At 38.8% G+C, this 27,926-nt stretch overlaps 1 protein-coding gene and 1 long non-coding RNA gene across 4 annotated transcripts; one reads left to right on the top strand and one right to left on the bottom strand.

The window, feature by feature from the left end:
• Positions 1–39: 39 nt before the first annotated feature.
• fmnl1b (formin-like 1b) lies at positions 40–26,136 on the bottom strand. 3 transcript variants are annotated; one of them, XM_016681083.1, is made up of 27 exons: positions 25,336–26,136; positions 21,216–21,299; positions 20,581–20,664; positions 19,946–20,019; positions 19,618–19,701; positions 19,285–19,428; positions 17,299–17,386; positions 16,406–16,482; positions 15,794–15,887; positions 13,436–13,510; positions 12,930–13,040; positions 12,648–12,797; positions 12,154–12,255; positions 10,367–10,523; positions 10,037–10,195; positions 9,132–9,253; positions 8,200–8,402; positions 7,893–8,127; positions 7,655–7,723; positions 7,442–7,522; positions 7,200–7,329; positions 5,776–5,939; positions 5,597–5,698; positions 5,347–5,442; positions 3,932–4,046; positions 3,586–3,665; positions 2,643–2,730 (listed from the first exon to the last, which is right to left on the bottom strand). In XM_016681083.1, the coding sequence occupies exons 1-27, from the start codon at positions 25,495–25,497 to the stop codon at positions 2,725–2,727; spliced, it is 3,048 nt and encodes a 1,015-aa protein (XP_016536569.1). In that variant the 5' UTR covers positions 25,498–26,136; the 3' UTR covers positions 2,643–2,724. The 3 variants fall into 3 exon arrangements, with proteins under 3 accessions (XP_007570845.1, XP_016536560.1, XP_016536569.1); XM_007570783.2 differs by lacking the exon at positions 3,586–3,665 and having other exon boundaries at positions 40–2,730; positions 10,367–10,520; positions 17,299–17,389; XM_016681074.1 differs by lacking the exon at positions 3,586–3,665 and having other exon boundaries at positions 40–2,730.
• On the top strand, positions 10,465–12,262 carry LOC107838513 (uncharacterized). The gene is made up of 3 exons (XR_001664594.1): positions 10,465–10,552; positions 10,638–10,735; positions 12,179–12,262. It is a non-coding gene; the product is annotated as an uncharacterized LOC107838513 (long non-coding RNA).
• Positions 26,137–27,926: the final 1,790 nt, after the last annotated feature.

Raw genomic sequence — 27,926 nt, 5'->3', positions numbered from 1 at the left:
ATTACAAATTGATTTTATGTGATTTTTATATATATATACATACATATATATATAGAGGTGGGGAAAATACTCCAAAATCTCCAAAATGGCATGCATACTGTAAACATTCCTGGAAAATCTGCACGCCGGCTGAACTGACGTCTCATTTTGATTCTGTGTATACCTGTGAGTGTACGATAGAGTAAAGAAAACTGTACAGCGACATATAGATTTTTGTATTCTGTTAAAAGCCCGTCAGAATAACTGTCAGAATAAATAAGAAAAAATAAAAAATCAACTATCACACTTATGAAGAAAGATATCTAAAAGATATTTATCAACTAAATGCTGTTCAGTTTGAAAGTGATGCTTGCTGTGTGGGGTAAGTGTTGTTTGTGAACTGTGAAGAAGAATGATAAACTACTACAAAGTCAGTATACTGTAAGTACAAACCAACTAACTAATCCTTTCAGAACAAAGCACAAATCTGTGAATGGAAAAGAAAAAAAAAACAAAAAAACATTGCTGCTTCATGTGAGAAAATCCAACAAACGGGTTGCTGCTTTTTGTACGTTCCTGTTGTGTTTTTGTGACAATAAAGGTGACCCTCTGATACACAAGCAACTGTTCAAGACTCGATTTGTTGCCTCAAGCTAATGAAAAACCAGGTAAGATCTGAATGTACAAGAATGAGATTCTGCATGGCAACCGTGAGGAAAAAGGATCAGTACTCGGAGAAATAAAGGCGACCTTTACGGAGAGTGAATTTTTATTGAATCCACCAAAGTCAAAGGAGACAATAAGGATGTGAGTTGGTAAACAAAAATTGTGGATTTATTTTAGGTAAAAGTTGAGCCTATTCCTCCAAAGTCTACATCTGATTTATTGCTATGAACAGAAACATGGAGCAGTTATCGCCGGAGCTCAGCCCCTGATGGAGGTTATGTTCTCCATTCATTTGAAGGATCGCCTGTCTTCATGTGGAGGTAAGGTGGTTTAAAATAGACATGAATTACAAAAATATTTTTCCTACAAAATCTCACCTTGATGCAAGTCGCTTTCTGATTCAGACTTTTCTTCTTCCCCTCTCTTGTGCAAAGCTCGGTTTCAGCACAAATGCAGCTCGAGTGTTTATGGTCTGCTGCTGACGGGCCTTCTGATGGAGACGCAGGACTTGTTCTGCCTTTAATAAAATATGAGTGTTTGATCATTTAACAGCGGCTGCAGCAGCTTTAATCATGTTGACTCTGGAGTTTCCTCTCCCCCCCAGACCCCTGATAAATAAATGTCACAATCTAACGCCTGGAAACTAATCAAATATGTGCTCGGTTAGATCTGATCTGCAGCTCGACGAGCTCAGACGACGTTTGTGAGGATTAGATGAAAGTTTAATGACTCCAAAAGACCAAAGAGAAGAGCAGTGAGATGAAGATCAGGATCCTGAGGGGACATTTAAACATTAACGGCCCGCAATCATCAAACGTCTGATAAATCTTGAAGTGGGTCCTGTTTGGGGACGAGGAGACAAATTTGAAGCATCCTCCTGGTCAAGCTGCTTCCTCAACCCCAGATTTTTCTGTCTGTAATGGAGTTGAGCAGTGCAACATTTTATTGCCAGTGATGCAGTTTGCTCTAACTGGGCAGTTTTTCAGCCTTTTACTGTCAGGTGGTGGAAGATTATTGTTCTGACCAGAAATAAAACCAACTGCTGCCGTGTTCTTTCATTTAACCATGATTGCAGTTGAAGATTTATCCACATTTATAAAAAAAAAATAAAAATAAAATAAAGGTGAGCTTTTGCAACATTTAAAACAATCATTTAAATTTAATCAAGGTGCATATTTCCACAGTCTGTGAAATAATTTAAACTTGAAAAGAAGAAGCGGGTGCAAGGAGCCGGATAGTTTTCTGTTGGGCTGTAAAATGTCTGCAGTGCAAAGTGTTGAGACCTCAGTGTTACTGTGTTGGATAAACTGGAGTAATTGGCCACATGAGAGCAGCTCTCGGGAGGAAATCATCCGAAGGTTTATCCTCTCTGTGCAGCGAAATGTTTTCCTGCAGCAGATTCCCTGGAATACGAAGAAGACATCAGAGACGGCTGAACCTCCGATGCACAGCTTTTCAGGAATTATAGGCAACATCTTTAAACGTGAACGTCAAGTGTTTTAGAGAATTGTGACAATGTCTTTCTCTTTTGGTCCAAGTTGAACATTTTTCCAAAGTAAGATGAGGAAGGTCACGTAAATGGCAGGAGTATAAAATACTTTATTTGTTCAAACGCCAAAGCTAAGCATAAATTCCATATTAAAACAATTTAATAAAATCCTCAGTATGAAAACTACCACAGACGGAGACGCAAAGAACAGCAGCGACAATTGTAACTAAAACCTATTTCTGAGTGGACTCTTTGTCATGTTCATTCTGTGCTGGACTCTCTGGAAATTGTCCTGACGACTTCCAGTATCATCATCAAGCTTCTCCTTTTGATCATGCAAGATGGGCAACATTTCTGCTGCCACTTTCACTGTGAGGATCAAGGGAACTCTCCAGAGCTGCAGCTGTGATTTCTTTTTTCGTTTCCACCATGATATGAGAACAGGACGAAAAGTTTCCTTCATTGTTAAACACCTTCTGCTTCTAGCTCCAGAGTTCAGAGGGAGATGTCTGAAGATACTTGAAGCTGTTGGCCCGGTCTCCCCCTGGAGCTGTGACGGGAACCATCTGTCCGTCTGTATGGCTGATTCCTTAAATCTGAGGTGAAACAGAAACCAAAAGATGCCTTACAAGTGGGAAAAATAAAGTTTAAAATTTGGTTTACAGTTCTTTGTTGGAGACGTAAATATTTAAATAGTCGATATAAAAAAAAAAACTGTTGTAACTGACTATGTTGAAAATCAATTAAAAGTATTCAGAGCAATGAAAATTGCCTTTTACTCGGTTGCTGACTTTAGTGTCTTCTAAATCACTTCTGATTCAACTCATTCATAACCATAGTTCATTCAACTGTTTTTAATATGACAATGGAAACCGATGTGAAGAACTGAATTAAAGGGTAAATCTTCATGTGGTCCTGCATGTTGTGTTGCATTACAGCTAGAATAATAATGTGTGTCCACATGGTTTAAACTTACTGCTCCTGCCAAAACTTTGATTATTTTGTCCACTGATGACTTATTTGGTTAAACTTGTTGGATACCAGATTTTTCTGTGGTTCATCGTGGAGGAATTATTTCTCAATTTTAAAAGTACAAATTTAAAGAACATGTCTGCCTCTTGTTGTTTCGCAGGCCTTTAACTCTGCTACGTATATTTTTAGGTTTAAAGGAACCAACGAGGACTTGTATCCTGCAGACGCTTTCAGATGATTCAGAGGAGCCGAAGTCTCTGGAGGAAACCCTGTAAACAAACTTGTCCTCCTTGAGCCAGATGCTTCAGTGGAGTTTCTGAAACCCCTGCTGAGATTGTAAGTCAACATCAGTTTGATTTAAACTGTGACAATTATCCGAATCTCTGAGGCTTCCGAATGTTTGCGTTGCGTCACAGTTTTTACCCAGGACATATTCTTCTGTCTATAACACGGTAGTGCTCGGAGTTTGAAGATGTCACCTCATCGCTGAAGAATGAGTCGCACAAGAGGCGAGAGGAGCGTTTGGCTGAGCGAGCCGTGAAGGGCGCAGATTTAAGAGCTGGAGAGATGGATGGGTGGAAAATAAGAGGGTTACAGGAAAGGGAGTGAAAACTTGCTGAAAGGAGGAAGAGAGTGTCAGAAACGGCAAAGCAGCAGATTCAACAGTTTATGTTTTTGTCTTAATGCAGAAATGGTGTTAAACGTATGAAATCACCATTAAATCTATTGACCGCCTGTCAGGAAACCACTGTTTCCCTGTTTCCTGACGAGCAGGAAGCACTGATTTCACTCCGCAGTCGGGCACAGTCTCAGGTGGCTTCTTACCGGTGATGATGTCCTCGATGGCGCCGTCTTTCCCCTCCCTCACCGGAGGAGATCCCTGCTTCCTCTTCAGCTCTGCGATCAGATCCATCTGAGGTTGTCTGCACATAATAGAAATCTGGAAGAAGAAATCAGGCTCAGTTTTGGTCTCGCATGCACAGGTTATTAAATCATTTCTCTGGATCAATTATGATATCAAAACACCCAGGGACCCTTGTCTTTCAGTTTATTAGGTTGCAGTTGGTTTTCTTGTTGCAATATAAGCTACTAATCAGATTTGCTTCTGCTAGAGAGCCGTCAGGGGGGACACTACTCCCAACCATCTAATACGAGGTATTAAAGCGACAGATAAATACCACAGTAAATCACGACCAGATTTTTTATCCGGCTGCTGATGTCAGGAAGTTGGTGTTTCACCTCAAACCAGCTTTTGTATTTTTCCCCAACATAATACAGGTTGTATTCTCTAAACTCAATCCTAAATGAAACAAATGATGAATTGCATATCAGTCAATAAGTTCCCAAAAATACAAACTTGTTTTTTTTTTCCTTAGGATTATAAAAAGTGGGAGAAAAAACAAACAAACTTAAAGCTCAATTTGTCTTAAAAGGCTTATTGACAAAGTAATTATTTACACAGAGTTGAGCTTATTCATACTGTCTGTAAATCGTGTTGTGGGAAATGTTTTAACAACACTTCTGGTAAGTTAAATTCACTCGATTTTTTTTTTTAAACAATTTCTACAATTGTGATTTTCTTTCTGAAAACAGAGTTCGTCTTTTTGTTTGACAACTAAAAAGGACCCCCTTTCTAAACCATGCATAGTTACAATTAGAAAAATCAGTGTGGAAAAAGTATAGATGTCCAATAAGCAGTGTAATTGCCCTTCTTAAATTTTGTATGATTATTATTACAGAATTATCTGATTCGGTAGCTAAGATTGATGTGGATATAATGTATTTGAATATTTCTTTCAAACAAGTGGTTAGATCCTAAAGCTTCGCATAACTGGACAAAAAAAATTCTAAAACTTAAATATTTAAATAAGAAGTCAAGAAATTTGAACTTGGAATAAGAATCTGCAACAACAAAAAAATAATATTGCTTTTGAATAAATGCCACTGGTATCGAATACAATTATATTTAAAAAGCCAAGCAATTAGGATGCCTTCTGGAGAAATCACAGCACATGAAATGCTGCGGCACGACGCGTGAAAGGAGCGCACTGCATAGAAACGTTGTCGTTTCTCTTTGACTTTAATCTCTCGTATCTCGTTTCTGTCTTGTTTGTTGTTTTTACAGGGAGTGGAAGTAGTTGAGTCTTCGAAAGTAGTTTCTTCTAGTCATTTTGAAACAACTGTACATTTCATTGGTTCCTTCTGTGATAATTATTAGAAAACACAAGCTGAGCTGTTACCGTGTTCCTCTGTGGCTCCGGTTTGGGAGGAGCGGAGTGATCGTCACAAGCTGGACGTTGTCGTTTCTCTGTCTCCTTGCTGTCCTGCTCAGCTTGCTGTCAGGGAGCAATAAAAACATTATTCTGACTGAAACCTGTAGATAAAGCTAAATTTAGATATTAACTGGTTATAAACTCCAGAGAAATATCAGAGTCATTACTGCTGAACAGTAAAACTTTAGAGAGCTTTTTAAGCTATGAAATCTCTGACCTTGTACGCTTTGATGAACCGGATAAAAATAGAGAAGAACTCAGAGGGCAGAGTCATTGTGGGATCTTCTCCAAAGTACTCCACGACCAACTCGTATGTATCCTGAATGCCAATGACCCCCCGAAACAAGAGTGAGGAGGAGAAACAAAAGTAAATGAGTCGAGTTCACTGAGGCTGACCTGGGCAGTCTTTTCTTCGGCCTTCAGAGAGTCGAGAAGCGGCGCGTTGGTGTCCAGAAACGTTTTCAGGACAGGGTTTTCTTCTTCTGCTGAGAACTCGCTCCTGGTCAGCTCCATGCCTCTTTCTAGAGCTTTCAGATTCCTCAGGATGCTGTCGAAGGATACTGCAGCACGGAAAAACAAAGGTTTATACTGAGAGAAACTGTTAAGGAAATGAAGAGATCTCTCTTTGTATCCTCTTTCCAGCACCATCATTTCAGCCACATTACTGCATAACATTATAAATACAAATTTTATTGAATTCAAATTATATCTTTAACTTTTCTTCGTTTGAAAAGTACATTTCTGTGATTTTTGTGAACTTGAAGTGAACATCTTTGCCTATTTTCTCACCTTTCTGTAGTATAAAGTACATAAAAACCAGCAGGATTTATTAGATAATGAAGTAAAATCTTAGCAAGTCTCACAGTATTCACAGTAATGTAAGCAAAATAGTCTTTCAGAAAAGTGTGAGCTGCTGAATTGGACCCCCAATGTCGTCTTCTGTGGCGCTTCCCATTAACTGCTCTCTCAAATCGGCCCAATTTGTAACAGAACTAGAACCACAGATGGGGTTGTTTTTATACAGTCGTTTTATTAAAATAAGCTGCTGGGAAATGATGAAGGTCCTGAATAAAAAAAAAAAAGAAAGTAATAGAAATAGGAATAGTTATGATTGACTCCTTAAAAGCAATCTGAGGAAAACAGAAGGTTTAATAAACTAAATGCAACTGCCTGAAAAACTGCAGAGGGCTGCAAGCTGAAGGTGTTTTACTGATCCAGACTGGGTGCCATTGGGCTCTGCATGCTGGAGATGAGGATTGAAAATAATACAGTAGAAATATTCCAGCAGAGGTGTGACGAGAAAACTGTTTACATGTAACAACGTTGCATATTGTTGCTACATATTCATGGACCCTCTACTGTGGCTTCCCGTGTCGTCACCCGTCGGATTTCATCTGAGCTCTGTGGAATAATTTACAATTTGAGGGACAAATTTTAGTTTAGCTGTTTGGAATGTTTATGTTCCAATGAGCCATTTTTTTTTTTTTTGTTAGTTTTTTTTCCTCTCTGCGTAAAGTTTGTTTCACGCTAAAAATCCTAGTTACTCTTTGGAATTAGTACTTTGAAACAATTCAAGAAAATTTGCTAGAAAAAAAAAATCAAACAGTTATGTGCAATGAAAATTTTGTAGAAGCCTGTAAGTAAACCATTCATCTCATTGCACATATGCATGCATGAAAAATACTCCATCAATGAAAACTTTGGTCACTTGTGGAGTTTTCCTCTGATTAGCTGTTTTTGTTAGGCAGGATATGTTCAAATTTTATAAACACGCGTGGTGCTGTGTTTGTAGGTCAGACTCGTGTGATGTTGGAGGTTACCGAGCGCTGCCTTTTCCAGGAATTGCAGTTCAGTGTGGAAATTCTGCAGGTCCGGGTATTTTTCCCGGATGATCTTGACGATGAAGTCCAACAGCGTATGTCTGCGGTCTGTTGATTTAGTGTCCGGTAGCTTTAAGGAGTCAGCAGAGCAGTTAAAGAAAACCTATAGACTGAGACGGCTACAAATTCATAGCTACTTGAAGGTGCAAACTCAAACTTTAATCCAGTTTAGAGTTTCTCACCAGGTCTAAACTCTGCAGATGGAAGCCGTACGCCGGCCCTCGCCTGCTGCTGTTCATGTAGTTTCCAAACGCCAAAATGATCTATAAACCAGAAACAAGTGGAGCACTGTGACGCATCTTTCTGTTTAAAGTTGGAAGACAATATTTAACCACTCCAATGCGTTTTCTCATCTGCTGATGTGTTAGACGAAACATTTAAATAAAACCATTTACCTCCAAGATTTTCTTCAGCTTCATGGACGATCTGACAGACATTGAGGCTGCGATAATGGCGTCCAGCTGCTGCAAGACGGCAATGAAAACGTGATCAAGGTTACAGGTAAACGAGCAACCTTGCAAAATGGTTTCCCTAAAACCAAACGATAACTTCAACACACACACACACACACACCCACTTGACATTTGTGTTTTCTCAGACTGCAGAGACCCGTTTCAGGCCACATAAACTCACAGGCTGGATGTTCTGGATGCTTTCTGTGAAGTTTCCCATGAAGGTCAGCGTGCTGATCCTCTGGGAAAGCCTCGGGATCTTGCCGAAGCGCGCCATGAAGCGATCCTCTTCGCTGAGCTCGTCCAGCGACCGACCTTCGCTCTCGTAGGTTTGGATGAGCTTCATCTCGAACTCCGTGGGGATGAAACGCTCCAGCAGCTCCAGGAAGTCCAGACTCAAAGCTTGCTGGTCGTACCTGTGTGAACAACAGTCCTCTGAATTTACTGGTCGCTGCATTCGGCTGACTGTTTTGAAGTTCGGCACGTACGTCTCGATGGCGCTGCAGATGTCTGATGTAGCCACGCATTTCTTGCGCAGAGTGATGGCCAGGTTTTTGGCCCTGTTGGGCTCCATTATGGACACTCTACTGGGAGTCTTCCTGGCCATTTTCTTCTTCAGGGTGCCCAGATCCACCGGAGGGGCCTGAGCTTTGGTCTTAAACTGTTCCTCGAAAGCTTCCATGTCCAGCTCCTGAAACAGAGTTTAAAAGCACAGCAGCAGAAACGTTTTGAGTTTAAACAAAAGGCTGAAGGTTTTCTCTTTCTTTAAATGAATTTACAATTAATATCCTGTAATTAGAGTTGGAGTAAAAACTTTTATGACCTAAATCCGGAGATTTCCATCCATTTTTGTTTTTAAAAGGTTCTAACTTAAATTTTCAATATATATTTTTTAGAGAAATTTCTACTTAAAAACTCAGTATGTTCACTTAAAATACAAACAGTTTTAGTCCAAAAGCAGAAACTGCAGAACTGTGTTGCTAATATGAAGCTAGAGATGTGATGATGTGAGATTATCAGGCATATAACCCTGGATAATTATTTTTTACTGGTTTTGGATAATCTATAAAATAACGTATAACATAAACTAAATGCTTAAAAAAAAAAAAAAAAAAAAAAAACAGAAGCAGTAGCTGCAAAATATTACAGCATATTCCTATTACTAACACCGTTTATGGAATATACTTGTGCTTATTCTTAAGTAAAACTGAATATGCATTTAGAAGTACGTTTTTCCCGTTTCTGCCCTTTACAGTGCAAGTATGTGCATTCTGCATGAATAGTAAACGTTCAGCTGGCTACTAATCAGAATCTCATGACTGTTTTTCATAACTAAAATATTTCCAGCCAAGTTTGTAGTTTTTTTTTTATGAGTTACCCAAGTGTGTATGATGATGGAACACTTTTATAGCTTAGAAACCTGCAAGACGTGTTGGTCGTCCAGCTCGCCGAAGATGGTTCCCTCCACCTGGTCTAATTTCAGAGCGTCCCAGTTGAACAGCGGCATGCGGTATTTGGTTTGAATGGGCTTCTTCTGTTTGTCTGTAGGAGGAATAAAGAAAATGTTTAGATGTTCAGATTTTACACCACTTGTTATCCTTAGAGGTTTTCAATAGGAAAAAAAATGCTTAATCAAGCTTGAGCAACGTGTCCACCGGGGCTCAGTGACTTCTCAGTGGTGCACATCTTAAAGTGACAAAGACTTCAAACAGCATCCAGGGTAACAAAGCTGAAATTGCATGTTTGCTAGACCATTTTCCTAATGGGAACCTGATGTCAAGAATAATTTCTAAGATATTTTTCAGCCAAACACACTTCTCCATCACAAATCAACCAAAAGGCAAAACACGAGGCAAATCTGATTAGATTTTATTTACTGTGCAGCATGATGAGGATGGTTGATGATGCTCTATCTTCCCAGTCACTGCCCATTTTGTTGACCTTTGAAATATACTGAGACCATTCGGGTTTCCTACAGACTTTTCAAAATTCAGTGTTTTTTCCATATTCTCATATTCAGAATTCTCAGTCTTTTTTTTTTTTTTTTTAAAGTAAAACTAAACCCTTCAGTCTTTAATTTTTTTATTTTTTGCAGAGGTCAGACTTTAAATGTGAAACCTGGAAAATCCAGACTGTAAAATGAAGTTTGGGTGATTTAGATGATGGCAACGCAAAAACAAAATCTGGACACAGATTTTCCAAACTTGGGTTCTCTATTTGCGCACTTTTCCAGTCCTGGAACATGAATCAAATACAATTTTCCAGACGGCACAGAAGCCCAGTCCAAAAGATCAAAACGGTTTAAAGTTGCGATGGTGAACTCACCCGAGCCCCCCACTGTCTGCTGCGCCACAGCGCCTCCAGAAGGCGGTGGTGGGGGAGGAGGCGGCGGCGGAGGAGGAGGAGGAGGTTGAAACTTCGGTAGTTCTGTGGTTGGAGATTGTGGGGAGGTGGAAGTATCGTCTATTTGATCACTGACGGTGTCTGCAAGGATCAGTCACATGACGTATAAACCTCCAAAGTCTGCACATTAATGAGCTTTTAAATAAAATCTTGACGCGCTGCATAAACTGTAGCAACTTCAGGAAGGTGGACTTCTCGGAATATCAAAGAACAAATGCAGCTGATTAGTTAGAACTACGCCTCTGTGCTGACCTCTTTGTGACTCCCGCTGGACCACCTGAAGGACCAGCTCACCAGAGGGGGCGCGGTCCATTCGAAGGAGGCCCTCCTCCACCAGAGCCTGAACCCTCAGCTCCAGCTCCTTCAGCTCATCAGAGGATCCACGTCCGTCTCCTGCTTGATCTGGCTGCTGGTCCAAAATGAGTAGCGTTAAACGAGGTGCAGAGTTAAACTTTGAGTTTGCATACATACATACACATGCCAAATAAATACATTGATTCATAATAATTCATCTGTCCTATAGCTGCCTACTTGGATTCCTTTGTTGAATGTCAGCTGCCGATTGGCTCCCCTGCAACTTCGGGCTGTAGTCGTAAAACAGAAGACTTTACTAAACTGCAGGTAAATCTTTCTGTTAAATTAAAAATAAATAGATTTATTTTCTGGTGAGGGATAACTTGGGACACCCTCACATCTCTTGCGACTTAAAATCGCGCACACACACGCACAAACTGTAGACAAGAACATGAAGGGGAAGAAAAGCAGATCTGTGGGCATTAATAGATGGAGTAGGTAAAAATTTGGGGTTTTTTAATACAGACACAAACTAAGCAATGTCTGTCTCATCTAGTAAAGCCAACGCAGTCTCCCTCCACTTTTAATCTCTAATCCAGTTTAGGTTCAGAAACGCACAGAGAAACGAACCTTGAACATACGTGAAGGTGTAAACAATCACTTTTGTAACCCTTAGAACAAGCATTGGTTACAAAGGTACTACGTCGTGAACTGACCCACAGTCGCAATAGTAGGAACAATCGTGACGCGTTGTTCTGTGCTCTAGCCTGCACTTGGCAAACAGCTGTGTTATCCAGTTGTTTACAGTCACTTTATTCAGCTAAATATTGAGGACTATAATTATTCATACCCCACTTCTGTTAGAGTTTTAGCCAACAAGGAGTTGGGAGCAAAACTCCTTGTTGGCTCCCAACTCCTTTTGATTTTAGTTGCACCTAATGCAACTAAAATCAGCAGGTACATGGGATTAATTACAGAACAGTCTATCAAGACGGAACAGAAAATGTATTCATTTTCTGTTCAACAGCTTGAAAAAGTTTATTTCATCCTCCATCATAACCAGAATGTATATAAATGGCTCATTACACCGGTCTTAGTAGCTCGGACTATGTGAGTGTTTTGGCAGCACAGCAGGCGGGTCATATTCCCCTTGTTGTAGCTAATGTGTGTGACTGCAACCCCTCATTTTTCCTGTTGCAACAGTTTTAACATTTCCTCATCACCCCACGATCTAATGACTGTTGATATTGCTATTCTGAATTACTGCTGCTATAATGTTCTTCTTTTCCATCTTGATTGTGGGAATTTACTATGCTACCATGTTTATCTCTCTGCCTTTGTGCTTGCTTTGCTGCCACCTCTCAGCAGTCCTAGGTGTGTGTTTGCCTGTTTATGCTTCCATCCATAAGAATGCAAACATTCTTATGAATGTTTCATAACGGAAGCATTCTTATGAATGCCTCCATTCATAAGAATGGAAGCATAAATAGAACCATATCCGAAGGCCTAAAAAACACAAAAAACTTTAAAAAGAGCTGAGATGAAGCCTTTAAAACTCTGATCTGCTATTTTCTGTTCAAGCAGGTTTTTAAAACAATTCATCAAGTTGTTTCATTCTGGTTTCTCCTGCTTCGAACCCTGTTGCTGTGTAAAATGTTCTAAATGCCAAAGGATGATGACATCTTCCAGATGTTTTCTGTTACAGCGCACTAGGTGTTTCTGAGCGTGCATCAGCTGTACTGTACCTTTAAGGGGTCCACCTCTTTGCAGATGTGAATGAGCTTCTTCTCCAGCTCGGAGACTTTCTGCATCGCCCCCAGCTCGGTTTCCTGGAACTTGGAGCTCAGCTGAAACATGAAAAGGTAAAGTTTTAATGTTTGAGATAAATTTTGATATTTCTGCTTGCAAAGCAAAATCTACACCAATCAACTGTAGCTGAATGTAAATGGATTGCAAGGTTTAATTACCTGAGAAATTCTCCCTTTGATTTTTTTTTTTACATTTTTTTATAGCTTTACACAGATTTTACTGTTTATTTCTCCTATAAAGTCATTTTAATGCAGCTAACAAAATACTTTAAAGAAAACCTTTTTCCAAAACTGACATTGTCGCTGAAAAGTCACAGAATCTAAATGGCTGTATTAATAGTATAAAAAGTGATGGAATACACCTGAAAGTTCCATAACATGTGTGTGTGAAGTGTCCTTTAAAGAGGAGTTGGTGTGTGCCGTTCATTCACCTGCGTGTGGAGCTTCTGCAGCTGCTCTATGTGATCCAGCAGGGTGGTCTTGGTCTCTGCATCCTCCAGCAAAGCTGCCACATCAAACGCGTTATCCAAATAGGCTTGGATCTGGACCAGCAGCCTGTCGCTCTCTGTAAACTTCAACTGCTGCAATGGAGAGATTTAAGCAGTACCTTCGAGTTTAATTTGAGCAAAAATGAGACATAAGTGTGAGGTGTGTCTGCTCCAATTTTTAAAAGTTGTATTTATCATGTTCAGAGGGTGGAAGGCCAAACTTGCCTCCAAGTAGGAATCCAGGCCATGTTGGGTAAATTCGTACTGAAGGTAGACCCTGAAGTTCAGGTTTTCCACCGAGTGGACCACAATGTTGATGAATTGCATACAGGCCACCTGGTGGAGAGATTAAGTAAAGATTATTTCTTTTCAGGAACTTGTAAAGACTCAGATTTGGAATATTTTCCAGTTTTTACGTTGCTTGGATAAAAAAAAAAAGTCTCAGTGTTGGGGAAAATTGAATGTGTTTGAGAACTTTGAACCTAATGTTTTGGACAAATTTTAGCTTCTTTATTAAAACAAAAAGAGTTCTGATGTGTATGTGTTCAGAAGAACTTTGCCTGATTAATTAATTAATATAATTATCAATTTCAATGCTTGAGATTTGATATTTATTTCCACAAAAAAAGTTTCAAATTTTTGCAGCTCGAATTCCTTCCAAGTACTTTTGTTGCATCTTCGGTTGACGGGTCATATTTTGAAAAAAAATCTCTGTTTGATTCAAGGTTTACCATAAAGTCAATGTTGCCTTCTTCTTTCCGAAAATACTCCATTAGCTTCTCGAAGCGCCTTTTCTCTCCACACACCTGAGAGAGAGAAAAAAGGGAAATATTAGCAAACATGTTCTTATTTCATATGCTGCTCATGGTAATGTTTTCAGCAGCAGTGAACACATGGGGGCAGTATGCTCTCATCCTAAGTGGAGTTTTTTCCTCTGAATGTAGATAATGCTTTGACGCTAGTCATGCGTTTCTTAGCAAACACACAATCTACTTGGGAACACTGTTAAGATAGGACGTTTGCCAATTTCCCACTTGTGTAGAGTAGAATCAACAACTATTTTCAGCTCCAGAAAAGACCAAACAAAAGAACAGTAAAAAAAAAAAAATGTTTGAGTATGTGGTTACATTTAAACATTTTCTTTTTTTGTCAACACCTCATCAGTTCCCCCTTCTGCTATACAACTGACTGAACTTCCACCAGCTCCTTTTTGCAAACCCATGTCCACTAAATAATGCAGGAGCCCAAACAAAGCTGTACCTCTGCTGCCAAGCGACACATAAACCGCCTCCTGGCCTGACGCCCGCCTGCCTCTACAGCAGAAGCACACGATCTCTCATCATCTCCCTCATGACTCTCACCCATGTCTGCGCTGCTGTGGCACTAAAATTAAGAAAAATCTCTAATGTCTTCCTCATTTCTTCCCGACAGCAAACAGCGTTGTCGATTACTGCTAACTGACATGGTTTGCAGAGAGGAAAGCAGCATTTGCAGTGAGTTCAGAACATTTAAGTGCGACTGCTTGCTTGTTTTGTGCACCTTAAGTCTTAAGTTTATTTCGTGAGTTCGGCCCTCAGACTGCATTCCTTTGCCGTGGCTCAGAGGATGAAACACGCTGCAAAGCAGGTTTGTCGCATCCTGTAGTAAAAATAAATGCTGCTAGTTCAGGTTTACCCTCCTGTCTGTCTGAATGGTTGCAGCGTCTCTGAGTGACTGCTGTTGCTACTGAGATGAAAAGCAAAGGTCAGAGGTTCTGTGAGTGTTTGGCATATTTACACTCCTTCAGAGAGTTTTGTTGGACGGGGCAACACTTGGACGGAGGTGCTGGTGTGAGCACCGATGATAAATAGATCAGAATTTTTTTAAAGTGCTATATGACTTGGGGCAGATTAGTAAAAGTGAAAAAAAAACATGAATTTTCTGTTTGAGCTGCTCCGAAAAGTGAAAACATTGGCTTCCTTTTTTTTTTTTCTGACTTCAGAAAATAGTCCAGAAAAGTTAGAGATGATATTTCAGGACTTTGTTTTATACAAAAGGGGTTATGGTCTTTTTGTTACTTCACCATTCGATAATGGTGCTTCATAATAAATTGTCATGTTAAGGTCAACACAATCAAGATCACTGTTTGGTATTTTGTCAGTCACTGACACTCCATCGTCAGGGTAAGATTTGAAAGATCAACACTAGATTTTCAACGTCCCTAAAGGAAAACTCAGTGGAAGGAAAAAACTCAAAAGAAAAAAGGTTATGAACAACAGCGATAAGTAGAGCTTTGAGAGGATTAAGGAAAGTTTATTCAAGGATTTGGGGAAGATTTACGTGTGAACTGCAGCTAAGATTAGAGCTTCAAGAGCAACGATGGAGAACGATGGAAGGCAGCAGAGCCAGCAATGCAGAAAAGATTTGAAAACTGGGCTTTCTCAGCACCTCAGCAGAGCAACAGACTCTGCTCCTTGCTACGTTGCAGTGATGCAGTTTTTCATGCAAAACATCGACTAAGTGCTTTCAGTTCAGTTACAGTACATTACGTGAGCAGGCTTTTCAGTAGGTTTATATTAATGGATTAAAAATGATTTTTACATTCAGATTATTTGAGAAAACAGAATATTTATTAGTTCTATGCCATAATCAAAGTTAACAAAATAACTGAAATGTGTCGGTTTCACTTTTGCTACTGAATTCTTATTATTTTCTCTTTTTTCCTATTTTTTTTTTTTTACACCAAGTCTAACATTGATTATTAGACCATTGCTCGTCGTAAACAGTGGAACAGTAATCGACAATACTGAAACAATAAGCACCTTTTCTAGAAATTAATCTGAACTTAATAGACTTTCATTCCCTATTTTGCTTCTGTCGTACTGACGCAGACTTTAAATATACCTTCGTATGACTGAAGTAGAATTTAGATCTAATTTTTTTTTTTTTCCAAACTTATTTTTTCTTTAGCTGAACAAAGCGGGAAGGACGAAGTGAAAACTGACATTTAAACCTCGGACAATTTCCATCAAGTCAAACAATTTCCACAGGGCAGGAACCTGCTCTGTCCAGACTCTGAATGTTGATTACATGGGTGCCTGTTATCTGACCTCTTTGACGTTGTCAAAGGCGGACAGGATGATGTCATGGCCTCCTCTCACCAAACAGACAGCTGCCAGCAGCTCCAGCACCAGGGCTTTGGTCCTGAGAAGAGTAAAAAAAATTATGTACCAAAATAAATACAGCATTTTTTTTTAGATAAAAGTTTCAAGTTAGCGTTGAGGCTAATTTCAGTTTAAGATGAGAATTAGCTATTTTATAAGCATTTTCAATTATATTTTCTGAAAAGCCATAAAAAACTATATAATAAGTCTTAAAAAAAAAAAAAAAAAAAAAAAAAAAAGTAAGATGCAGATACTAACTAGAGCACTCCACACCGAATCAGTGGAATCGCTGGTAGTTTTATACAGAAATTTGAATTCTTGTCTACTGAATTTTATTCAGGTTCGGAAGCAATTCTGACATAATGATGGAACCAGAAATGTGGAAGGTGATAAAGTCTGGTATTAAGCTCATGAGGGAAAATGTTGAGCTGCTATTTCAAAGAGAATTCAACAACTGATGTTTACTAAAAAATGCCATAAATAAAAACATTATTAGTTGTTAAAGAGTGACTGTAAATGCTAGGTTTTGTGTAATTAATAGCATAATGCTGGTTTCACCTGGGATTCCGGTCGTTGAGGCTGAGCGTGATCTCGTTGACGCAGCTTGGGTGCTCCATCACCTGGTTGAACCCTGACTGAAAACATGAACAATTATTACAATATTGCAAATGTTAGAAATGGAGGTCAGGGAAAACTCACTGAAATCTCATCTCTTTTCACATTTTATCAATGGTGATCAGGGTTTGAAATAGACTGCCAATAAAATTCAGAATGGGAGTTGATACATACATTTTAGCAAGCATCAGGACCATGCTGACTTTTTTTAAACTTCAAATATCTTCTCCCACACGTCTATCCAAAATCAATTTTAAATTTTAACTCGGCATCTCAAAAAGTCTGAAGGAACATGAAATTCTCCTGAAATGTCCCACTGCAGCCCAGAGTTTTCTTCGCTGCGTAAAGCTGGATACTTCTACATATCCTCTGTACTATTTCAGTGGCAAGTGATTCTTATTTCTGCTTGTATTTAAAACATTTTTCTGAGATCTATCAAATTTTCACCTTTATTTAAAATCATGAGTCTTGGCAAGGTTTTCTCTCACTTTACCAAAATCGCCCCAATAAGTTACATAAACTAAGCCAAAAGTCTGTTAAACTGCAAAAGATAAAACAAAAAAAAAATAGATCCAAAAGTAACGACACTTTTTTAAAGATCACGTTTGTAATGAATGTTTTTTTTTGTTTGTTTTCAATACAAATGCAATCTGAACATAGTAGTTATTTAACACCACCTTCATTTCAATTCAAAGTTAGAACTATTCTTTCAATACACATATTCATCAAAGCATCCTAAAGTAATTTTATTGCAATGATGCATTAACAGTGATAATTATTCACACACACAAAAAAAAAGAAAACATTTCCTTGTGGGAATAGAAGTATTTACATACCTGGTAGTTCATGATGGCACGTAGACACATGATGCAGAGATGAATGTCGTCCTTCTGAGTCACGATACGCGACGGCCTCTGCACTCTCCTGCTGGAGAATAATTAATCCATCAGGTAGAAGTGGAGCATGCTGCACCAACATACATTCACGCAGATAGCTTTTTAAAATAACATAGGAGATGTTTTAAATACATTTTTACACATGAGGTAATAGAAATCATGACAGGAATTTATGAAAAACATTTTTTCTTTTTACTTGCATCAAACTACACAAGACAAACCCAAGTCATTATTATTTTACAGATTTCATGCAACTGTCCTTAGAAAAACCACTGATTTGCGACAAAACTCTGAAACAATCCATTTATTGTATTTCCAATATAAGTTTAAACTTTTTACAATCTTTTATAGAACAATGGGAAGTTAATGTGAGTCCACGCGTTCCTTATGAGACTTTCCGGTTGAGACATTTTTTACATTTCAACACCTTCTGTTCAACAGGAGGCCAGACAAACACCTTCATACTCGCCATGAAAGGAATGCAGTGACCTCAGATCAGTGAAAGATAAGACAGTTCAGGAAACGCGCGACTCTGGAGTTGAGTTTATCCATGTGCCCGAGGGCAAGTCGGCTTGGAAACCGCAGCAGTCTCAGCAGCTAAACAGAAACGGCTTCTTAATTTGATCAAATTGCATCTCAGCAAAAATATAAAAATGATCAAGAGGAGTTTCAACTGAGGCCATCTATTTTTAGTCCACACTTAACTTTTGGTGCACTTTTTTTCAGTTAAATAAAAAATTTGATCAAATTTAGGGGACATATGTTTCAATTAAAAAAATCAGGACAATCTTGTTATCCCTTCGTTTTATGTTGGATTCAAAATTACTTCTCCCTTCAAAGGGATCCACAGCTCAGTTTTTTTCTAGTGTTGGAGTGCTGTAAAAAAATGCTAAATCAGAATTGGTTAAGACAAGAACAACCAAATAAAACTAGAAATTGAGATCAGCTAGGAAAACCCTGACTTGAATGCAGCTGGCAGCCGTGGAAACCTTCCTCTATGAACCTCACTAACCACAGTTCTTGATGTAATCTGGAGGACACACCGTTTTGAAGGTCTGCAGCTACTGGCTCGCAGAATGTTGGTGACCTCTGTGCACCGCTCTGATTTCTACAAAAGCCACTGCCTCGTGGCTAAGTTGCCTCCGCTTTATCACGCAACTATCATCTGTTTCCTGTGGAAAGTAATTAGAAAAGTTATTGACTGAACGTCTTGCACAGGTGGCATTTTATCTCGAAACCATGCTGGTATTTGCTGATCTCCTGAGATAGAGCAAGAGCGCAAGAGCTGGATTTCATACAACTGTGGCCGTGGAAGCAATTGAAACACCTGAATTCAATCGTTTGTAGAAATGAACTTGTGAGCCAAGTGAATCTGTGATAAGCTGTTCCTTTCCTGGGACCAAGCTGCTCCTGATGCTGCCGTTGCTGTTGACTTTGTGTTTTCTTTACCTAGAATGCTGTCCTGGTCTGGTAATTCTTTGATTTTCATTCCCCAGTAGGATCAGCGAATGACAACTCCTAATAACGCTGGTTTTGGAACAATCACTTTTTGGAGTCAGGTGTGCCTCTTTTTATCGTATATTTTTGAGAATTGTCAATAAATGATTACCTAAATTCTAATGTAACCCAGGCGTTTATTCAATTAGACTGCAATCTAATCTAAATTGCAATAAATTAGACCCATCGTTGTCTTGTCAAGTTCCTGGAAGTTGCATTTGTTGCTCTAATTTGTTGACAATTAGAGGTAAAGTAAACTTAATTTAATTGGTTTGCATATTACATGTTTACATGGCTCTTATAAAATTCTCTTGAATTTTTTTTCTAATTTCTCCCTAATTCTGTGACATTGTATTTAACACTCATCACATGTAACTTCTTTGACATCCTGAATAGACTTTATCAACAACACTCAGAAATGCCTCATACTTGATTGTAAACGCTTTAGTGAGCTTCGCGCCGTGGCTGGTTGGGGATTCATTCGGATTTCTGCCGACGTCTTCCACCGACTTGTCTGCAGCCTTCCCTTTATCTGAGGGCAGTGCGCCGTTTTCGGACGTCTCTGTGTCTGACCTGTAAATCACAGCCATGAAAGGATAAGCCGTGTTTGCACTCATTCAGATGAATATTTACAATGTTCTCGGGTTAAGCCATTCCAGCAAAAGAGACTGTAAAAAACAAGACTAACACATTTCACATAATTTGTGTCACGTCTGTTTCTGGGTTTAAAAAAAAAAAAGGATATTTCTAATCCATACTCACGTAACAGCACTTTGAGCGGCAGAGAGATACTTCACCAACACGTTTAAACCCTGATTCTCCTCATTTAGGAATTCTTGAGCCCAGCTGCAGGAAACATAACACAGAAAAATTTTATAATAACATTAATTGTTGTATGTAAATTGCATGTGAATCATTTTTAAATTCACGGTAAACGGTTTCTCAAATTTCTCACCAGTTGGCGTTTAGGCAGAACCATACAAACAGATGTAAAGCTGAATATTTGTGGCTTTTCCAACCCTTCCCCATTCTGGATCCTAATGTCTTTTCTCCACCTGTTAAACTACGTTAACACTTCAGTGAGACTTACCCTATGTGATTGGTCCTCAGGGAAATCTCCAGCTCTCTGAGGACCTGGGTCAGCTCTTGGACACGTCTCTTAAGCTGACAAAACACATTTAAAGTACAGAAGAGGCCATTGACACATTTACTCAGAAAATATCACATTTGAATAAAAAGACTGAGCTAAATATCCCTCACAGAAGGTTAACTGTTTGTTATACCTCTGAGAAAAACAAAATGTTTTAGAGGTTAAGCGGTTTATTTTGTACAGTTCTTTTATATATATATAAAAACTCATTTCCAGGTACTGTTATTGAACTACGTGTCTGTTTTCTATCAACTTAAAATTAATAAATGCTGCCCTCTAAAAAAAAAAAGTATAAATTACAGAAGACCTAAGTAATTAGTGGTTTGTAGACAAGTGAGTATATAAATAAAATGTTGTTTTTTGTTGTTTTTTTCTCAAAACTTAAATTGAACCTAAATATTACAAAACAAGCAGATTCTGACATAAAGGAAACAAAAACGAGCATAATTAAAAAATGTCATCTAAATCTAATGTATTTTTGAAATGCAGTTATTTAACATCTTTTCCAGTGTATAGGTAAAACTATAATATATATATATATAAATTTGACTTTCAACACTGAAAGTAGGCTGTACCTTCCAACCGACTCCTCCGTGATCCAAACAACTTTTCAGCTTCTCCAAATAAGCAGATGGGGGATTCTTGACTTGAAACCGCTCCTGAAGACGCAGAGAAACACAGAGAGGCCTGTAATTATGTTTAACTGCGGTCAGAGTGCAGTGATGCTGAGTGCGAACAGAGAGGCGCACACCAGCAGCTTGATTGCACATCTCTGGTGCAAATGCAAGAAATAATTAGACTGTGGTGAAGCGGTTATCTTCATAGTTCAGTGACATCTGCAGCACTCATGGTCGCTAATTACACGAAGCACAGTCATGTTCAATAAATTTGAATATGTCCCAATGTGGCTCATTAAAAGTACCTTTTGAAAATAACCACCTATGGTGTGATTTAATACTCTAATTTTAAGTGTCATTTGATAACTTCAGGAAGAGAATCATCATAACAGAAATAGACTTTCAAATGTCCATCTGTACGTAATTAATCTGTATGAAGTCTTTCATTAGGTGATGAAGTTCCTGAAATAAATGGACTTTTCAATAATTTTCTGAATGTATTGAATGGATCTGCACTCTGAAATGCGTCAAAGCCACAAAGATCCACCTGAACAGAAGCAGAATGACCTGCTTCTTGATTCATCTAAACATACCTGATCACAAATCAGGTCCCACTTCTTGTCATTGTCGTACTGGGAGAGGATCTGCACTTTGTCTGGAGGAAGATTCATCGTGTCCTGGAAGCAAAAAATAAAAAAAATAAAAAAATACAAAAACACCAGAGCAATGGTTAAACTGTCCAGTTTGTCTCCAGGAACACAACTGATGACAGCACTGTAAAATATAGAATAGCTGTAAAAGTTACAGTCATGCTGGAAGTGATATTTTTCCCCATCAAATTACAAAATTGGTATGTTTTGTATTTTTAGTTGGCTGTCTGCTGTGTTTTGCCTCACTTTTTAAGTTAAGATAATTTCTTAACTTTGAATGGAAGGAAAAACAATGTTGAGGCTCGAAAGTTAATCAGGTTTAAGGAAAATTAATTTTAAAATTAGACTAATAAGCAATTATATGTAAGCTTAAAATAAACCGAATATCCACACATCACATTTGAAAATAAGTAAAATAATCTCTACTAATTTTAAAGTTCTTTTTTTATTATTATTTATTCTATGCATCACCGTTTCAACACATTTTTCAAGTCAGTTACTTAATGTATTAAATGGATATTTCAACATTTATGAAGGAAGTTCAGTTTAAAAAGTTTGGATTTGTTTTGGAATTGCATACATTTGCCTAATATTGCTTGTAGCTTCAGTGTTTTTTTTTTTTTTAATCTATAAAAAATGAAAATAATGTGTTAATCAACCCTTCAGCAAAACCTGACAAACTCTAGACCTTCAAAAAGAAAGAACTGCACCTGACATTCTGGAGGAAAAACTGTGTTTGAATATAATTTTTTTACACACAGACAATAAATATGTTGACCAATGCAAAAGTATTATCTGATTAGCTGCTTTATAATCTTGCATGAAAACACTTGCTCTTGGAGTTCTTCAGTAATTCAAAGCGCCTCTTTTGTCTAGTTTCTGCAGTCAGATGTCTTTGTTATGTGATGACCTCATTTGTTATCAGCTGTATGTTGCCACAACACGACGATGACGACAGTGTTGGCCGTCTTACACACAGTACCAAGCATTAGATTACAAACCTTTGGCCCAGTTTTCAGAGAATCTAGGAGATGAGTCTCGTTGAAAACGCACAAATTCATCACTTTGGCCAGAACCAAAGCAGAAAGGAACTGCTGCTTATTTAGCTGAGGGGAAATGTTTATGAGGATGAGAAAAAGTACAAGACTTATCTTTTCAACAAGAATCCAGATAAGCCCACCCTATACCAATATCAGCCCGGCACACAAATGTGTCACCTTCTCCAAGGTGAACTCGCAGTTTAACCAAATAATTTAAGTCTGGTTAAACGCAAGAGCTGAGTCGTCAGAAACACGTGGCGAGCGAATGAAAACACGTGTTTCTGTGCAAAACAAGGACAGGAGATCAATGATGAAAGGGAATCGGATGAATGAAGCCTGATGAATGAAGCTGAAGGATCAATAAATGCTGGTTACAAGCAGACGTTCCTGAGAAGCCATTCAAAATAGAAAATCTGGAGTGGACCCACACTGCTGCTTCAGTAGACGACACATAAAGCTACATAGTGGATGATAACGTAGTCCTTTGCGGAAGCCTAGATGCACCCCTTGAACTTTTTCACGATTATCACAAAGTATTTCAAAATTGTATTTGCAAAATGCTATAAAAAAATTAGAGCTGGCAGCACTGCCTTTGCAACAAGAAGATCATGGGTTTGAATTCCAGCCTGGGGTCTTTCTGCATGGAGCTCGCATGTTCTCCTTGTGCATGTGAGGATTCTCTGGGTACTCCGACTTCCTCCCACGATCAAAAAGATGAACGTTGGATCAACTTGTCTCTTTACATTGTCGTTAGGTGTGAGTGTGTCTGTGTAAGGTTGTTTGATATTTCTTACTCTGTGGCAAATTGTCTCCACCAAGTACATTTTTTAGAGAAGTAGAGTAGCTTTTGTGCAGAGGAGGATTCATGCAGCAGCAGTAAACCCCTGAGGTTTACAGAATGGCAGACACCAAAGTACAGATCACAGTAAAAAAACTAAACTTTGTTAAACAAGTATGAATATTTTCCCCGCACTTGAATAAAAGTGTCTGCTTTACAAAGTGTTTTCAATCCACTTTTTACTGCTTTGTTCCCCAACATGACTGAAGATATGACTTTTAAAGAAACAAACTGCTTTTGCCCAAACCAGGTTTGAGTATGATAAAGTGTGATAAAACTAAAAGAAAAGCTTCACGGATCTTAGATCACTACAGAAAGAAAACCAAGTCGCTGTTTTGCAGGTCACTATGAACAAACGCACACATTAAAGTAGCATGAAAAGATGCTGAAAGCACATTTTGAAATACCCTCTGGCTGCGTGGCTGGTGAATTAGAACTAAACGCAGTTTGATTGTAGGAGTTTTGCAAACTCATTTTTTTTTTCTTTTACAAAGAACATGGAGGAAAGAGCTTCTAATCAGGAACTAAATGTCACCTGCCTTCCTCCTTTTATCTTCACGTTACACTTTATCCACGATTTCATTCCCTGTTAGTGTTTTGCATAAAACCTATATACATATTCACCGAGGAGAAAAGGTGCTCAACTCTGAAGCCTCTAAATTCACTCTGTCTCCACCTGTGTTGTGCAGTTTTTTTTTCTACCTGCAGCAGAACCAGACAAAACCTCACAACTACAAAAACAAATACTGCACACAAAGAAATTGACTGCCTCATTTGGTAAGCAAAACATGCAAATGTATAGATGTGGATATTGTCCGTGACGTGGAAGCAGGGTTGAAATAACAAAATTAAATTTAAGACCAAGGATAAGAAATCCAAACATATTTAGGAGTTTTTAAGGATTTTTAAGGAGTTTTTTGGAAATGGGTTACTTGAAAAGTTTCTTATGCATTTTGAACATAAACAGACTTGGAGATCTCCAAACTTTGAGTGACAAGGAAAAAAAAATTGGAACATCTGCAGAGGATATATTACTTGTATTCCTGTTATACAGAAAGCAGGTTTAGCTAACATTCACCGATTCATCTTTTTTGAAGAAAGAAGTCAGTATTAAGGTGCTGGTTGGCAGATCAGCTGACAGTCTGTAAGCTTAAAGAATATATGTGTCACGTCAACATCAGCACCAGTTTCTGAGATAAGAATGGCAAGGGGAAGAGGAATGTGGATAACAACCGAGCGAGTCGTCTGGCTGCATTCTGAACATAGCTTCCTTGTTGGGACTCAGATCTGCGTGTTCCTTTTGTATTGTTTTTTTTTTTTACCGTCACAACGTGGGCTTGAGTCCAGCCTGTTTACAGCCCTAAGTCTTGGTAATGACAAAACAGCAGTTCAGAAATGGAGAACACTGTCAATCGGTGTTTGCCGTCTAAGAATAAGACATTATAACCTTTGACAAAACTGTGTTGGAATAATGTGAGCGGAACAACAGTTCTGGAAAAGTGGGTCAACAAATGGACTTTATTGGCTGCTATGGCTGTGGGGAATAAAACGTAATTTCCCAAAGAGCTTGAAAGAGTGTCAGTGATTCCCCACTCTTCCCTGTAAAGCAGGGATCTGCAACTCCAGTCCTGGTCAACTGGTGTTCTACAACTGAGATGGACCAGCGATCTGTCCAGGGCAATTCGTTTGGTCATAATGTATACAGATTGATTATGCCAAAATACTCCAATCTTATGTGCTGTTAAGGACTTTTGTTTAAATATCAGCCTGAGCAAAAATATTAAAACATGACTACAATAAAATACATTGACCTAAAAATGTTAAGTGGTGCAGAAGTGTCCAATGTATTTATTTTGACAAGGCCAAGACTTGTGAGCTTCTGTTTGGTGATTATAAGCAACTGCTGGTAGTTTCCATTAGCACAAACCCATGGAGTGTTTGGCAGCACTTATTGACTGACCAATACTCAAGGAATTTAAGTCTAATCTAAGGAGGGGGATTGCAGATCAGGGTCTTTAATTAAAACAGACCAGAACAAATGTGCTCTTATGTATCTTATTAGTTGCATTGTGTAACTGGCACAATGACAAGATTGTTCTGACATCCACATTGCAAACATAGTCCACATTTTTTGTTTCCTTCCACTGTTGACATGCTGCACAGAGCAGTGCTCCTCAGGACTCACCAGTGCAGCGTTGAAGCGTTCCTCCAGCTCGCTCTTGGGCGGCATCGGATGCTTCAGTCCCGTCGTTTGCTTCTGGGGCCCAGCGCACTCCGGGCTGGTTATCGTGGTCTCCTTAAGATCCCTTCCCTGGGAAATCTCAGCGCTTCCAGCTGCGTTTCCCATGATTGTGATCAATACATTCAAATACAACTCGTACGTCAAACCCCAACAACAAAAGTTGCGCAGCTCACACCTATAAGGCTCAGTTTATTTCCAGGTTATGTGTGACTGAGCTCCCATCCTCTCCACAAACATGTAGTACTAACTCATCCTGAAGCTGCTTTCATTGCCCTTTGTTCTTTTAACGAAGGGATGAAATTCAGCCCAACTTCTGAATGAGAGAGAGACCTCGCAGAGATCCCAAAGCATTATGAAACCCTAGAAAGAGGGAATGGGATATCATGACAGTGACAGACAGAGTGACGGCTGAGCAAATGAAAGAAAAAAAAAAAGTGGATTAGAAGGTAGAGTCCACACCTCCTGTAGCTTCTGTCTAAGATGAGCCTGAAGTCAGAAAAATTCAGTCCAAGAAATTTGAAAAGTAAACTTGGAGAAATGCTTTTAAAGCTGCTGCAGTGGTTTCAGGTAAACACCATTAGCTCTTCCAGCAGGTAATGTGCACATCTCATCCATCTGTTCCTGAATGCTAGAAATCTTTAGATTTGTGAGAGCCATGTCCATAGAGGGAAAAAAAAGTGAAAAATAAAGAGCCAGGGAAAGATCCAGCAGGCAGTTGCTTATTCTATCCCATGCAGGGACAGACAGACAGAAGCTGAAGGTAGCAGTGCCTGTAACTAAGAGCACAAAGCATCCTGGGTCCTAATGCCGTCAAGTTAAGGCCACACCTGATTCTTGAAACGTGCCAAGCAACAACAGGAGGAGAAGGAACAAGGAAAACTGATATTTATTACAGTTTACAACATTTAAAATAGAGATTTTTTAATGATTTAATGTGCCGCTCAGAGTTATTAAAGGGGATATGTGAAGGAAAAAAAGCCACGATGTAGACCAGGGTTCCTCGAATACAGGCCTCGGGAAACCTCGATGTCCTGCAACTTTCAGGTGTCACTGGTCCAACACACCTGAATCAAAAGGCTGATTCACCTCCACAGTATGCATTCAAGTTTTCTCGAGTCATGTTAATGAGCTAATTGTTTGACTCGGGTGCGTTGGAGCAGAGGCGTATCTAAAATTTGCAGGACACCGGCCCTCAAAGGCCTGGATTTGAGGAAATTCAATTAAGCACATATAAAGTTTATTAGCCACAATCCAATGACCGTGTTGGTTAAAAATTTTTCAAAAAAAAAAGTCTCCTCCTCCTGCAGCTCCCTACCTGGGGTCACTTACATGAGCTAAAAATAACAATCAAAGTGCGCTGTAAAGCTCATTATTAATTCAAATGTGAACATATTCACTTTCATCACAGATCAAACAGGTTTTCTGACTAATATGTTTCTAAATATATACTATTATAATACTTTAGTAGATTATGAAAGTAATTTGCCCCACTTGCAAGACAAAAGAGTTCATCAAAGCTCATGAGGGAGTTGCAGCTTCTTTAGCACACGGAGGCTACTGAGCAACAGGATCCTGAACAGAAATTGCTCATTAAAATGATTTTATCTTTGAATGATGGAAAACTTCTCATTTCTGTGAAGCTCCACAGAAAACATATTGAAGTAGAAAGATCCTATGATCGTAATTCTTTAATTTAGCAGCCCCGACCCTTCTGCTTTGGGTCTGAAAAGCTGCACCCTTCAAATTATCAACGTCTAACCCCAGTCACAGTGTGTATTTTTGCTTTCTTTCTCTACAATCAAAGTGGAGTCTTAAAAATCCAATTAGACCTGAAAATATGAGCTACAAAAATGTGATTTTTATCTGCTGACTTTATTATTTTAAGTGTACAGGGAAATAAGAAATTGTTTCCCTGTACACTTTATCAAACTTTCAGTTTGATAAAAACATGCTATTCTGTGTGACTTCAAATACAAACTACTCCTATAGCAAACGCATAAAAACAATCCTAATCCAGAGTAAGTGGCTCTTTTCTGTGGCGCTGCTGGGGTGGCTAGTCAACAATCAGCGGTTGACAACTCGCACAACCACATCTCTTTGTGATCAAAGCCTCCTTACATGCTTAAATGTTTCGTCACAAAAAGAACAGAGAACGGCCTGCATTCTGTCTATTCACAGACGTCACGTGCCAAAGAGGATCGCACACTTTCAGATCGTCTCCAAGTGTTTTTTTTTTTTGTTTTTTTTTTAATCGCACGAGCCAAGAAACGGCGATGACGTATTTCAGTTACAGAAAGCCAGAGACTTACAGGAAGGTGGAGGATGCTTTTAGTAATTTATGAGTGCCACACAGATACGTGGCAGTCTGACCACACCTGGTCAGCAGCATGGTGACATGCAGCCGGCAATGATACTTCAACAAAGCAATTTATAAAGTCTGTATTTTTAATCCACGCACAAAAAGAACAAACACATTGTAATTAGATAAGCAAGATGAGATAAGATTAAGTTCTTGAACAAAGTTCCTGTTTACA

The sequence above is a fragment of the Poecilia formosa genome, unplaced genomic scaffold (assembly GCF_000485575.1).
Source record: "Poecilia formosa unplaced genomic scaffold, Poecilia_formosa-5.1.2 Scaffold7, whole genome shotgun sequence".
Classification (NCBI taxonomy): Eukaryota; Metazoa; Chordata; class Actinopteri; order Cyprinodontiformes; family Poeciliidae; genus Poecilia; species Poecilia formosa.
The sequence above is the reverse complement of the archived record's forward strand: the minus strand, read 5'-3'. Positions and strand labels throughout refer to the sequence as shown.